This window comes from Mytilus californianus, unplaced genomic scaffold, assembly GCF_021869535.1.
Source record: "Mytilus californianus isolate M0D057914Y unplaced genomic scaffold, xbMytCali1.0.p SCAF_2, whole genome shotgun sequence".
In the NCBI taxonomy this organism is placed as follows: Eukaryota; Metazoa; Mollusca; class Bivalvia; order Mytilida; family Mytilidae; genus Mytilus; species Mytilus californianus.
This window is the reverse complement of record NW_026262668.1, coordinates 57,989,544-58,004,679: the sequence shown is the minus strand read 5'-3', so window position 1 is coordinate 58,004,679 and position 15,136 is coordinate 57,989,544. Positions and strand designations below refer to the sequence as shown.

Sequence of the window (15,136 nt, the reverse complement as noted above, 5' to 3'; positions counted from 1 at the left end):
AAACTGGAAAATCCCCCTTTTTTTATGAATAAAACCCCGTAACTTGGAAACGTGAAATCTAAAATTTATAAAAATCAAAAGGGAACTCATGTCAGTAGATATAAACAATTAACCAAAATTTCTTGCAAGTTGGTGAAACATCCTTGACTTATTGTCCGAAAACTGGAAAATCCCCCTTTTTTTAATGAATATAAAACCCCATAACTCGGAAACGTAAAATCTAAAATTTATAAAAAAGGAAAGGGAGCTCACGTCAATAGAAATAAACAATTCATATGCAAATTGGTTAAAGCGTTTTTTGAGTTAATGTCCGACATGTTGACGACGGATGGACATACGGACAACGGTATACCATAATATGTCCTGTAAACGGGCGTCTAAAAATCATTCAGTTAAAACACTCCTTTAAAAATAACGAAAGTTTACTCACTCGAAGATCAAAGGAATAATTACCATTCATGTTACTAGCAAAAAAGACTGCAATGGGGAAATATCATGGGTGTAGTTCAGCATGTTTTTGAGATTCAAAAAGGTATGTTCCTACATTATACAAACAAAAGTTAGTATAGGACAGACCTGAGAATATAGGTCACAGTCACCAAAATGTTGATGAAAAGAGGAGTGAACTGTTCAAATATCTAATACAATATATGTTCCTGAAAAATCTATTTAAAGCAAAGCATGATCAGTCAACTCAATCTTAAAATGATGGTCATGGAAATTAAGACCCAAATCTTCAACAGGACTTTTAAATTAAAGGAGCATTGTTTTAAACAAGAAGGGTGAAGTAGTAAAATATCATTAAAATGGTATATATTAGACATGCACCTAAATGCCTAAGATTTGGATCTTAATTTCCATGACCATCCTGATCATGTTTTGCTTTTCAGGAATATAATGTATAAGATATTTCAACAGTTCACTCCTCTGGTCCATCAACACCAAATTCTCCAAAAAACATTAAACAAAAACATGACACGAGAAATAAGACAACCAATGACAAGCTCCTTTCTTGGGAGAGGCTAAAGCATGTGTGGCAGGGTTTAACTTTTCATTTAGATTTTTATGCGTCATTCATAATAACCGTCCCACTTTTTTATCTGGACCTGAGAGTGGACTAACAAAATATTCATAAAATAACAAAAGCGAGTCAGCGCTGGAAAGGCTATTTCTAACTAAAAAGGGGAATACATGTGTTTGTGACTTTCAGTCTTCAAATTTCTGTAAGTGTTGATTAAATGGCTGTTAAGTAATGTGCAAGCTCTACTAATTTGCTTATATATATTGTGCTTGGTAGCGGCAGTAAGTCCAGATTGATTTAATGTTAGTCCTCAATTCTAGTACCAAGTACTTGCTAAAATTTATTGCTGTTTTGTTTTTCAAATTGCCTTAAGTAATATCATACCTGCCAACCCTCCCATTTTGAGCTAGAGTCTCCCGTGCAAACGACGAAATTCCGGAAATCTCCCACTTGCCAGTACGCTCCCGCTTTCAGATATTTTGACATGGAATAACCCGCGTTCATCATTCTCTTTCTTTTTCATTACGTTCAATAGAAATAAATAAACAATCAGCGATCTTCTGAAAACTTTGGTCAGTAGTTTTTATGTTCGATATATAAGAATCGAAATTCAGTTCTGCTACATTTGTATGTCAACTCCAACAAGATAGATGCCTTTGTCTGCACCAAGCGGCAGTGTAAAAAAGAAGAAATAGATAACTGAAAATCGAAATGTCAAGCAGATTTGAATGAAAGATTTTCAATTTTAACGACCAAGTTCACTTGGCAATGAATCTTTTTTGCACGTCATGTTCAATCAACTTTTTGATTTCTTCTGGTGGTCTGTATGATGTTTGAAAGCATGCTTAGTGTAAGACTCACAACAAAATCAAAATATGGAATGTTATAAGTTATGAAAACTGAGACTCAGAGGTATTGAAAAAGGTTAAAAAAAACCCACCTTGTATAGATTATAACCATGAATTGAAGAAATAAAGTATATTTATTAACTCTTATTGGTGTTTTGTAGATGAATACGTAAACAGGTCATATATTTAACTTGAAAATGTCGATCGCGCAAAATCTCCCCCTCAGCTGTGCTGAGGGGGAGATCTCCCTCTTTGAATGTTTCAGAGGTCGGCAGGTATGAGTAATATCATGTGATACAATAATCCTAATTTCTATCCAGGAAACAATGTATTGTGTATCACTTAACCCTGAACCAGATCTTACTGAACAACTACAAAATGGTTCCTAACATTTAGACTGTATATAATATTATGGAAATAAGCAGCTTAATTTCACAACCAAAACTTTCTGAGATGTTAGACAAATTGTTACTACCAGATCTGAACAAATTAAAGTTGTTTTTGAAGATGTCATGGTTTATAATATTTAAGAAATTTTAAAATCATCAGAATATGGTATTTAAGATTTTATAAGATTTATAACAGTTTACTAAATGAATTGTTTTGTTGAATAATTTTGCTGAAAAAAAAAAGAATTTGTCATTGAATACCTTTGATTATTCACTCATGTAATGTAATATATAATACAATATATAACTACAAGATGAACATTTTTAATACATTCATGCCTCAGTGGTCTGATAGTAACATGTTTCCTTTGAGTGCTAGGTGGGTTTTATCTATGGAATGAGTCAAACCAAGGACTTGAAAATTTATATTTGTTGCTTCACACACAGCATTTTGAGTACCCAAAGATTGTCCAGCTTAGTCTGAACAATGTGTCCGTGTAGGGAGACACATCTTCCTGCAGACTGGCACCTTGTGAACTTAACAGAAAACAGAAGCATCAATAAATATGGCTCAGGGCGCAGGTGTAGTAGAAAGAAGGGTCAAAATTCATATCAAATGTTCTAGGCCCCATATATAGATATAAGAAGATGTGGTATGAGTGCCAATGAGACAACTCTCGATCCAAGTCAAAATTTATAAAAGTAAACCATTATAGGTCAAAGTACGGTCTTCAACACGGAGCCTTGGCTCACATCGAACAGAAAGCTATAAAGGGCCCCAAATATTACTAGTGTAAAACCATTCAAACGGGAAAACCAACAGTCTAATCTATATAAAAAAAAAACGATAAACGAGAAACACTTATGAACCACATCAACAAACGACAACTACTGAACATCAGATTCCATATGCATGTAATACATGCCACTGGATGTAAATCACCCATCCATCATCATCACCATAAAGAATGATTGAATAGAGCAAAAAAAACAAAACATTACTGGTAGAGAGACTAAATGACTAAATAAAAATAGGCTCCTAATATTTTGATTACATGTACATACCATATATACATGTACTATATATTCAATATTTATGAATTCAGAAAATCAAATAAGCTTTTTTTACAATACATTTGTATAAAACAAATCTGACAAACCAACCCGTTTTCAGATTTAATAACTGGAAACACAACACACTGTTTATCTCATGTCTGACCACTGGAGTCTAAAATAAGGAAAAGGCCACAAATATATAATATTTATCTTTTTTTACCAGAAAGAGTTATGTATAGTTACACATATACAATGTACATACAGATGTGGATCTAGGATTCTGAAAAAGGGGGTCCCCTAGCAAGCCGACTTTTGGAGTGATACTTGTAAAAAGTCTATGCATATATCATACATATATGAAGCTCTGTAAGGGGGCCAGGCCCCCCTTCCTAAATCATCTCCAACATATATATAGTTTAAAAATTCAACAGTCTCATATATATTAAATACAGAAAGATACAGAAAGATACTCAGGTAAAGGTACATTTACAGTAAAGAGATATGGACTCAAACCTCATTTGAATGGGCCTTGCAGGGATCAAGAATTGTCTTCGAAAACAGTGTCAGTACTAAGTGTGTAAATAAAGCATTTGATGATAAATTTCAAAGTAAAAAAAACCCATCAAAGATACCAGGTTTATAAATTGGTATGCCAGACGTGCATTTCATCTACAAAAGGCTCATCAGTGACACTTAAATAAATAGGTAAAATACTAAGATCAAATCTTTAACCTGATACAGGAAGGACGAAAGAACAAACTAAAGGACTGAGACACAGACTAGAATACATAATGGTGGGGCATTAAAACAGAATTTACTATGCAAAAAAAATTCTCATGCATTTTTGGGGGATTTTAAACAAAGAAGGAAGTGCAAAAAACTTCTAAATAGATTAAAAATCAAAACTTTTTGTTAGCCGATCAAGATTAAGGTTTTATAAAGGTACAATAGAAACAACATTATCAATGAATTATAATACATAAAAATAAGGTCTAGGTAAGATAAACCTGGTCAGACGGGCAGGTACACCTTACAATTATTCCACATACTGTGAAAATTCTTTTATTTGTGGGTATCAATTTTCGAGGATTGCGCAAAAGTTACCGTAATCGGGCTTGTATAGTTCGCACTGGTACATAGTCTGCACCCCATTCTCCCCACGAAATTTCAGGTAAAAAAACTTTTTGTAACGGTTAGAAAAGGTCTAATGAAACTCCGATAATTTCAAATCGTGTGTGGTCGTTTGCAGTATTTTCTTGGAAAAACCTGTTTTCCATCATCAAACAGAAGCTGAAACTGCTTGTAAATGATTCTAGAACACTTCACGGTTGTTAAAATAAGTCTAAATCACAAAAAAAAACAATTTAGAAACTTGTGGATGTTTAAACCGGAAGTTTGAAAAGCACTAGTAAAAGAAGAAAAAAAACGGTGAGAGTCGAAATCCGTACATAATAGATATCACTATAATACGACTTTGAAAGTAAAACAGTTCCATCCTTGTGTAAAACAGTGTTTAATATATCTATTACATTCATGTTTGAAGGGTCTTAAGCTAATACAAAACATATTTGTCGGTATGAAACACCAAAACGGAACAAATAATACCTGATTACGTTTTGTAATTTACACATCATAAGCTGGTTTACGGTTATCTTTTTTACTTTTTTGTACCGTTTAATTCAAGCAGATACCAGTTTATTTTAAGCAATGAAGCGTTTAATTTTTACATTTATCAGTACTAATATTGAATAAAAATAACTTATTAATATGGATTAGGTAAAATTATTAGTTTGAAAAATGATAAGAGCGCCCTCTACAATATCAATAACAAACATGGCGGAACATAAACAAATCACCTCGCAAAATTGAATTTTTTCTCTTATTTCTTGCTTATTGTACTCTATAGTCTGCACCCCTGTCTGGCAGGTTCCATTTTGGAGAATAAAACCGTGGACTATACAAGCCTTTAAACGGTACATGTTCATGGGTTCTTAAATTCGTGGATTTTAGTTTTCTGGAAAAAAAATTTGGGTGAAGAATTGGAACCCATCAGAAACGAAGATTCTAGAAAATAATCATATGGTGTTCATTGTCACTTTCATTTCTGACAACATTCATTAGATTTTTAATAAAATAATTGCTTTCAGAAATAAGCTGATTCATCTCTGAATACAAATTGTCTCATTGAAGGAAATTGCAAAAAAAACCATTTTAATTGTTTAACACGTGTAATCAGAAGTGGTGACACTAATTAACCCGAGATCGAATGATCAACATATAATACTAACTTATGAAATAATACTCATGAAATAAAAAAGCATGCCCAAAATGAAATTAATATTATTTTTCGTGAGAGAATTATGAGGAGATAAAATGAACACTTCATTATCATATATCTTCACCGGCAGTTGGACTTTCATCTTTCAAAACTATTTTTCATGATAATTAAAAAGTTAAATATCGTACAACTTAGGTTACTTGAAGATTAAAATCCTGTTTGAAGTTTTACATGCTACTGTGCTACGCCACTGCATGAAGTTCATATTTCGTTTGCTGATATTCGATGTTTTATCTAGATTATATGCCCGTATCAATATAGTCTAACCTACAGGGGATCTTTCCATGTCTTGATTTGTTATATTTCGTTGGACACTTAAATTCGTGGATAAAGCCTTCCACGAAAACTGGTACCCCACGAATAAAAGTACTTTCACAGTATACAAAATAGTTAAATTTTATCACACATATATGTGAAAACACTTTTTAGAATCATTTACAAGCACTTTCAACTTCTACTTGATGAAAATGAGGTTTTTCTATAAAATACTGCAAACAATCAAACATGATTTGAAAATTACCCAAATTTCATTATAGATGTTTTCAACAGGTGACAACAGGTTTTTTTTCTGAATTCAATTCAGAATTATTTAAAATATTAATATACATGTATCTATCTATAATGATCTTGGCAATGAAAGAGAGAAAATCTATATTCAAGATATTTAAAGTAGCTAAACAACTGGATTTAAGAGAAGAAAAAAATTGGAAAAATTGAGGGGGGGGTTCCAAGGTTCTTGCTTTATTTACAGTCATAGAAATTGGAGTTTGGCTTTTACAGGACTGAATCCATGAATCTTCTACTTTTTCTTTAGATTGTAATACAAAATTCACAAAAATCAACAGAACCAAACAGATTTTCACAGGCAAGGGGGCTGGTGGTCCTGTGGTAAATTCGAAGACTGTATTTTATGTCATTAAGCACAATTTTAAGCAAATCTAAACACTTCTGTTTGATAAAGCTTTGAGATGCAGCAAAATTTGATAAATGTAGTACAATGTATGTTTCAATTCATTCATTCATTATTCAGACTACAATGCAAGGTAATAACACCTTAACAGTTGTCATGGCGGATGATGCAATTCTCCTTAAAGTATCCCTGTTGGGTCTTCACTTTCCCTAAAATTCTAAAGAGGGGTGACCCAACAGACCCATGCATTGTCTTACTTTTACATGTACATACTGACAGAAAGGCTACAATAACTATTTTCACACTGTTTGTATGACTCTGAAAGTAATTTTTCTCTTTTTTTCATTTGCATTATCTTGTACAGCACAATAGCTAAACAATAGAAGCATCATGCTTTCTTCTAATGTGTGTACAAAAACGTGCAGCACGAAGTATTTTGTGGATTTTCGTCTGCTCAAATATACGTTCGCATGAACCGGAAGTTTGATTTTCAACTTCCGTTCTGAATAAAAATCTTAAATATTCACTTTATTTAGTGAGAATTCTTATAATATTTAGAATTACATTATATAAGTCATTAAACTTTAATTCTGTCATTTCAGAATTTGGTTTAAAAGCCATAGAACCTAAGAAAAGTGTGGTTGACATCTACAAGCACAAGGCGATTACGAACAAACAACATCTGACATTCGGACAAAACTTTATCCACCTTTAAAACACTTAAATATTATGTCTTACCTTAAAACATGAGTGGCTGCTTTTTCTTTTTCATTCTTTTCAGTTTAAGTATAGCCATTTGAATCTGTTTACTAAGAAATTACACTTGTATTTACAGCAGTTCTGGCCAGTGTCCCAAATATAAGTCTGGACGTGCGCACTCAGCTCATTTTTAGAATATAGGTCACAAATTAGGTCAATCGTTTATCGGCTTACAATGACTAAATAGAATCATAAAGATATTGAATGGTTTGTATTACATTTTACTTAAATATTATACTACATATGTGCATCAGACAAATTGAATGATATTCAAATGGGAAGAAAATTAAAAAAAATAACAATGTTTATATTTAGACATGTCAGGTGCATGGTCACATGACAAAACAATGGTGGATGCCCAAAATGAATGAGGAAATTTATGCTCAGTTTTCAAAACGGCAGATTGACATCCAGAGAAAAAACTTAGTACAGATTTGCAGGTTTTCCATTAAGAATTAATTTTTACAAACATTTTTTTCAAATATACAGCAATGTCACTTAAAAATGACACAGATATATCATATCTATATCAGTATATGATCATCATATTTGGTAAATAGTCTAACAATACAATACAATAATCTTGATATTAAACTAATCAAAATGCCTTCATGATGCAGAATAATTACAATTTTATTATCACTACAAGAAAAATCATACAATACTAAACATGATTTCAATGATTGATTAGATTAAAACATTCAACATTTTATTAAGAAAAGAACTGCATAATAATATATAATAGAGGGTCATAATGGGGGTAACTTCATGACTAATAACGGTAAAAAATCTTGCCAAATGACGTTAACAGTAATTTTTGGTGCATGACGATAAAATGTACACTTGAGACCTTTTACGAATCATGGTAAAAATTTAATCAATTTGATGCTAACGGTAGCCGAAAATGACCATTTGACGCCTGACAGTAAAGGGCATTCCTATCGTCATAATATGCTGGTGAATAAAAATGAGCTACAGGGTTTTATTCATAAAAAAGGGTGATTTTCCAGTTTTCGGACAATAACTAAAAAATGCTTTCACAAACTTGCAAGAAATTTTGGTGAATTGTTTATATCTATTGACATGAGCTCCCTTTCGATTTTTATAAATTTTAGATTTTACATTTATGAGTTACAGGGTTTTATTCATAAAAAAGGGGGATTTTCCAGTTTTCGGACAATAACTAAAAAATGCTTTCAGCAGTTCTCATGAAACTTTGGTTAATTGTTTATATCTGTTGATGTAAGCTCCCTTTAGAATTTTATAAATTTTAGATTTTACATTTCTGAGTTATGGGGTTTTATTCATTAAAAAAGAGGGGATTTTCCAGTTTTTGGACAATAACTCAAAAATGCTTTAAGCAGTTCACATGAAACTTTGGTGAATTATTTATAGCTATTGATGTAATCTCCTTTTGATTTTCATAAATTTCAAACATGACATTGAGAAGAAATTGAACTTTATTTATTTATAGTCTGACAACAGATTTACTAAGTATTGCACAACAGCACAGTGTATTGCACAACAGCAAGTAATCTTTAATTGAATATAAATTCAATTCATATAACCAATTTCAAGTTCTTTGACTAAATTTTATTCAGAAACCTATAACATGTCAAATATTTAATTACAATCCAAATTCAGACCTGTATCAAGCTTGAATATTGTGTCCATTTTTGCCCCAACTGTTCAGGGTTGGACCTCTGCTGGCGTATCCAGCTGCACTCAGCAAAGCAGTTTATTTACAAGTAGAACACGAAGTTGCATTCAATGCAGTTGCTTGACATACAACACACATATCAGTTTTAGGTTCAGTAGGTTGGGGGCTCAGAAATGTTCATTTGTTCTTCATCAGTTGTAAATGTGTTTTGTCATCAGTATTTATATTAAGCTCCATATTTTCTAAATCTGACAAATGCTCTTCGCTGTCAATTTTAGCTATAAGTTCATCAGGGAGTGAGGATGATGTTAGCCCAACTTTTGCATCTACCCCAAACATAGCTTTGTATGGAGCTCTGTTTATGCCTGAATGGTGACTTCTGTTCTTCTTAAATTTGAGACCAATAGGCCAGTCTTTACAATGGTTATCTCACATCAAGTGATAACCATATCCTTGACATCAGCATTAGCTTGGGGTGTTGAGGTTTACCATGAACAATTTTACATTTCGGCCATGAATTTTTAAGCTCACTAATGATGTTTGCCACGCAGTTGTTTAGTGAAAACTGCTCACTTAGTATCAATATAAAAGGCTAAATTAACCTCAAACTTGATGAGTGTAACTGCTGAAGCTTTTTTTCAAAAAGAATTTGTTTAATAGAAAAAAAAATATTTTTACAAATTCCCTGAATATAATCAGGGAATCTGTAAATAGATCTTAATTATTTCAGTGATTTTGTAAAATCCCTAGCCAAAATCAGGGATTTTATTAAATCACTAATCAGTTCAATGTTTTTACAAAATCCCTGATTTTACAACTTCAACATATATATTCAGTACAAAAAGTCGGCCAACGTACACAATGTATTATAGCAAGCCCTTAGAATTATCCTAAGGCTGTCGATTTTTGTTGACAAACAGCAAACACCCTCTGTTCCTCATCCCCTAAATAGAGTCATTAAACGACTTCTTTTTTTTTGGTTCAGTTCATGTTTTACATTGTTATTATATTTGCACCTTGCATAAGAATGTTAAAAGCATCAATCCTAGTATTTTCAACACAGTTTGAGTTTTCATTTTGCTCTGTACTTATAATACTTGTGTTGCATACCAATGCATATGCTTCATTTTATGGGCAATACAAACTATAGGTTAGAAAGTAAAATAAATTTGATGTAGGTAGTCTAAAAAAGAGCATTTCTCCACGTTTTTAGCTCACCTGGCCCAATGGGCTTTTTTCATCACTTGGAGTCTGTCGTCATCGTCTGTTAACTTTTACAAAAATCTTCTCCTTTGAAACTACTGGGCCAAATTTAACTAAACTTGGCCACAATCATCATTGGGGTATCTAGTTTAAAAAATGTGTCTGATAACCACGCCTGCTGACCAAGATGGCCGACATGGGTAAAAATAGAACATAGGGGTAATATGCAAGTTTTGTCTATTATTTTGAAAACCATTGTAAATAGAGAAAAGCTAAAAGGGCAAAAATGTTTAGAATGTTGAGTTTTACCAATTGTCTATTGATGTCAAAACTGTCAGACGACTTTTTATAGGAGTTAATGCCTTGAAATGATTAATTTTACCATTTTTTGCTCACATGGCCCAAAATGCCAAGTTATCTCATTACTTGGCGTCTGTCGTCGTCCGTCATCATCGTCGTCCGTCGTTGTCGTCGATTAACTTTTACAAAAATCTTCTCCTCTGAAACTACATTTTTGTACTGGGCCAGATTTAACCAAACTTGGCCACAATCATTATTGGGGTATTTAGTTTTAAAAATGTGTCAGATGACCTCACTTGCCAACCAAGATGGCCGACATGGCTAAAAATAGATCATAGGGGTAAAATGCAAGTTTTGTCTTTTATTTTAAAAATCGTTATAAATAGAGAAAATCTGACGAGAAATGTGCAGAATGTTGAACTCTACCAATTGTTCATTGACATCAAAACTGTCAGACGACTTCTTACAGGAGTTATTGCCCTTAAATGACAAATTTTACCATTTTTTTTCATTTTTGCGTATCTTCTTGAAAAGTATAATAGATAGAGAGAAACGTTAAATTCCGAAAATGATCAGCAAGACAAGTTCTACAAATAAGTCCAATGGTCGAAATCGTCAGTCTACTCCTTTTAAGAGTTATTGCTCTTTGATGACAACTTTTACCAATTTTTTGCGTTTTTATACGACTGCAAAAAAATTTTTGTGGTCGTATATTGGTATGACGTTGGCATCGTCGTCGTCGTCGTCCGGCGTCGTCCGAAGACACATTGGTTTTCACACTCTAACTTTAGTTTAAGTGAATGGATCTTTATGAAATTTTACCACAAGGTTCAATACCACAAAAGGAAGGTTGGGATTGATTTTGGGGGTTATGGTACCAACAGTAAAGGAAAAAGGGGCCAAAAATAAGCATTTTTGTAACTTCCAGACATAACTTGTGTGTTAGTGTATGGATCTCTCTGACATTGTACCACAAGGTTCCATATCACTAAAGGAATGCTGGGATTGATTTTGGGGATAATTGCCTCAAAATTTTAGGAATTAGGGGCCAAAAAAGGGGCAAAAAACAAGCATTTTCCTAGTTTCATGACAATAACTTGTGTGTAAGTGTATGGATCTTTCTGAAATTGTACTACAAGGTTCCATATCACAAAGGGAAAGCTGGAATTGAGTTTGGGGGTAATTGCCGAAACGTTTAGGAATTGGGGGCCAAAAAGGGGCCAAAAAACACAATTTCTAGTTTCCAGACAATAACTTGTGTTCAAGTGTATGGATCTCTCTGAAATTGTACTGCAAGGTACCATACCACAAAGGAAAGGCTGGGATTGATGATGGGGGTAATTGCCTCAATATTTTAGGAATTAGGGGCCAAAAAGGGGCCAAAAACAAGCATTTTTCTAGTTTCATGACAATAACTTGTGTGTAAGTGTATGGATCTTTCTGAAATTGTAATACAAGTTTCCATATCACAAATGGAAAGCTGGGTTTGAGTTTGGGGTAATTGCCCTAAACGTTTAGGAATTTGGGGCCAAAAAGGGGCCAAAAAACACATTTTTCTAGTTTCCAGACAATAACTTGTGTTCAAGTGTATGGATCTCTCTGAAATTGTACTGCAAGGTACCATACCACAAAGGGAAGGCTGGGATTGAGTTTGGGGGTGATGTTCAAAAAATTTGGGGGGGGATTTATTTTTTTTTCCTTTTTTTTCTTTTTTTCCTTTTTTGTTTCTTTTAAAATTTTCCATTTTAAGTTGGTTATTTCTGATTTATATTTAAAAGCAAATAATAATGATATGGTAGGAGATACACACCAAACAGGATCTGTAAATTATTATAAAATAAGTATTGTGCAATAGCAAGAAATTTTCAATTGCACAGTATTGCACAATAGCAAGAAATCTTCAATTGCACAGTATTGCGCAATAGCAAGAAATCTTCAATTGCACAGTATTGCGCAATAGCAAGAAATATCCAATAGCACAATATTGCGCAATAGCAAGAAATTGTCAATTGTACAGTATTGCGCAATAGCAAGAAATATTTAATTGCACAGTATTGTGCAAAAGAAGATACTTGGTATAAATTGCTTATTTCTTGACCAATTTCAATGGGGTTTTATTCTTGAATTCTTGGGGTTTTTTAATATGCTGAATCTAACCGTGTATTTAGTTTTTGGATTTTGGGCCCCGTTTTTAAATTGGTCCACATTGAGGTCCAAAGGGTCCAAAATTAAACTTTGTTTGATTTCATCAAAAATTGAATTATTGGGGTTCTTTGATATGCTGAATCTAACCGTGTATTTAGATTCTTAATTTTTGGTTCCGTTTTCAAATTGGTCCAAATCCTGGTCCAAAATTAAAATTTGTTTGATTTCAACAAAAATTGAATATATGGGGTTCTTTGATATGCTGAATCTAACCATGTATTTAGATTTTTGATTTTTGGGCCCCGTTATCAACTTTGTCCACATTGAGGTCAAAAGGGTCCAAAATTAAACTTTGTTTGATTTCATCAAAAATTGAATTTTTGGGGTTCTTTGATATGCTGAATCTAACCATGTATTTAGATTTTGGATATTGGACCATAAAAGGTGAATGTCCAATTTAAAATTTTTAAGTTCTTAGACCACATTCATTCTGTGTCAGAAACCTATGCCGTGTCAAATATTTAATCACAATCCAAATGCAAAGCTGTATCAAGCTTGAATGTTGTGTCCATACTTGCCCCAACTGTTAAGGGTTCGACCTCTGCGGTCGTATCAAGCTGCGCCCTGCGGAGCATTTTATTTGTTATTTAATGTTATTCAGGGTTATATCTGGTCTATATACCAGCTTTTATAAGTGTTTGGTATTACTATAAATTTTCACTTCGTACTATGAACATCAAAATTATTTATTTTGTAAAAATATTTCCATTCTCTATTGGAACTGTACACGTATACCTAACAACAAAATTATTTTCATTTACCTGTGTTTAAAGTTATTGCAAATGGCTGATATTTTTGTTCGAGCATATTGTTTTTCTTTAATTGTTTAACTTTTCATACCGATATAACATGTTACTTTTATTATTCTTCCCTTAGTTTATTTATTTTGTATTTACATTGTATCATAGGTCAAATTTATTTGTTCAGTGTATGTTCAATGGTGTTAATATGTCCTTTGATTGAGTTAAGCTATTTCAGTTGATATTTTATAGTGTGTCTTTCTATGTTGTGATGTTACACTATTGTTTCAGAAAAAGGGTGAAGGTTTGGTACCATTAAAACGTTTAAACCCGCTGCATTTGTTTGCACCTGTCCTAAGTCAGGAATCTGATGTTCAGTAGTTGTCGTTTGTTGATGTGGTTCATAAGTGTTTCTCATTTCTCGTTTTTATACGACCGCAAAAATTTTTGCGGTCGTATATTGGTATGACATTGGCATCGTCGTTGTCGTTGTCGTCGTCGTTCGGCGTCGTCCGAAGACACATTGGTTTTCGCACTCTAACTTTAGTTTAAGCAAATGGATCTCTATGAAATTTTACCATAAGGTTCAATACCACAAAAGGAAGGTTGGGATTGATTTTGGGGGTTATGGTACCAACAGTTAAGGAATTAGGGGCCAAAAAGGGGCCAAAAATAAGCATTTTTGTAACTTCCAGACATAACTCGTGTGTTAGTGTATGGATCTCTCTGACATTGTACCACAAGGTTCCATATCACAAAGGGAATGCTGGGATTGATTTTGGGGGTAATTGCCTCAAAATATTAGGAATCAGGGGCCAAAAAAGGGGCAAAAAACAAGCAGTTTTCTAGTTTCATGACAATAACTTGTGTGAAAGTGTATGGATCTTTCTGAAATTGTACTACAAGGTTCCATATCACAAATGGAAAGCTGGAATGGAGTTTGGGGGTAATTGCCCGAAACGTTTAGGAATTGGGGGCCAAAAAGGGGCCAAAAAACACATTTTTCTAGTTTCCAGACAATAACTTGTGTTCAAGTGTATGGATCTCTCTGAAATTGTACTGCAAGGTACCATACCACAAAGGGAAGGCTGGGATTGAGTTTGGGGGTGATGAATCATAAGGGGGTTCAAAAAATTGGGGTTTTTTTTTTTTTTTTTTTTTTTCCTTTTTTTCTTTTTTTAAAATTTTCCATTTTAAGTTGGTTATTTCTGATTTATATTTAAAAGCAAATAATAATGATATGGTAGGAGATACACACCAAACAGGATGTGTAAATTATTATATAATAAGTATTGTGCGATAGCAAGAAATTTTCAATTGCACAGTATTGCACAATAGCAAGAAATCTTCAATTGCACAGTATTGCGCAATAGCAAGAAATCTTCAATTGCACAGTATTGCGCAATAGCAAGAAATATCCAATAGCACAATATTGCGCAATAGCAAGAAATTGTCAATTGTGCAGTATTGCGCAATAGCAAGAAATATTCAATTGCACAGTATTGTGCAAAAGAAGATACTTCGTATAAATTGCTTATTTCTTGATCATTTCAATGGGGTTTTATTCTTGAATTCTTGGGGTTCTTTAATATGCTGAATCTAACCGTGTATTAAGTTTTTGGATTTTGGGCCCCGTTTTTAAATTGGTCCACATTGAGGTCCAAAGGGTCCAAAGTTAAACTTTGTTTGATTTCATCAAAAAATGAA

At 33.1% G+C, this 15,136-nt stretch overlaps 2 protein-coding genes across 2 annotated transcripts in view; one reads left to right on the top strand and one right to left on the bottom strand.

Annotated features, from left to right (window-relative positions):
* LOC127730113 (speckle-type POZ protein-like) overlaps positions 1-7,456 on the bottom strand; it is a 78,127-nt gene extending 70,671 nt beyond the window's left edge. The window contains exon 1 of the mRNA XM_052238245.1: positions 7,301-7,456. The gene's annotated coding sequence lies outside the window, so the exon portion shown is untranslated. The remainder of the gene's footprint in view (positions 1-7,300) is intronic.
* A 216-nt stretch (positions 7,457-7,672) lies between these two features.
* The window catches only part of LOC127729002 (RUN domain-containing protein 3B-like), a 48,974-nt gene continuing 41,510 nt past the window's right edge, over positions 7,673-15,136 (top strand). The window contains exon 1 of the mRNA XM_052236577.1: positions 7,673-7,761. Coding sequence (XP_052092537.1) covers positions 7,676-7,761 — 86 coding nt within the window. The 5' untranslated portion in view covers positions 7,673-7,675. The remainder of the gene's footprint in view (positions 7,762-15,136) is intronic.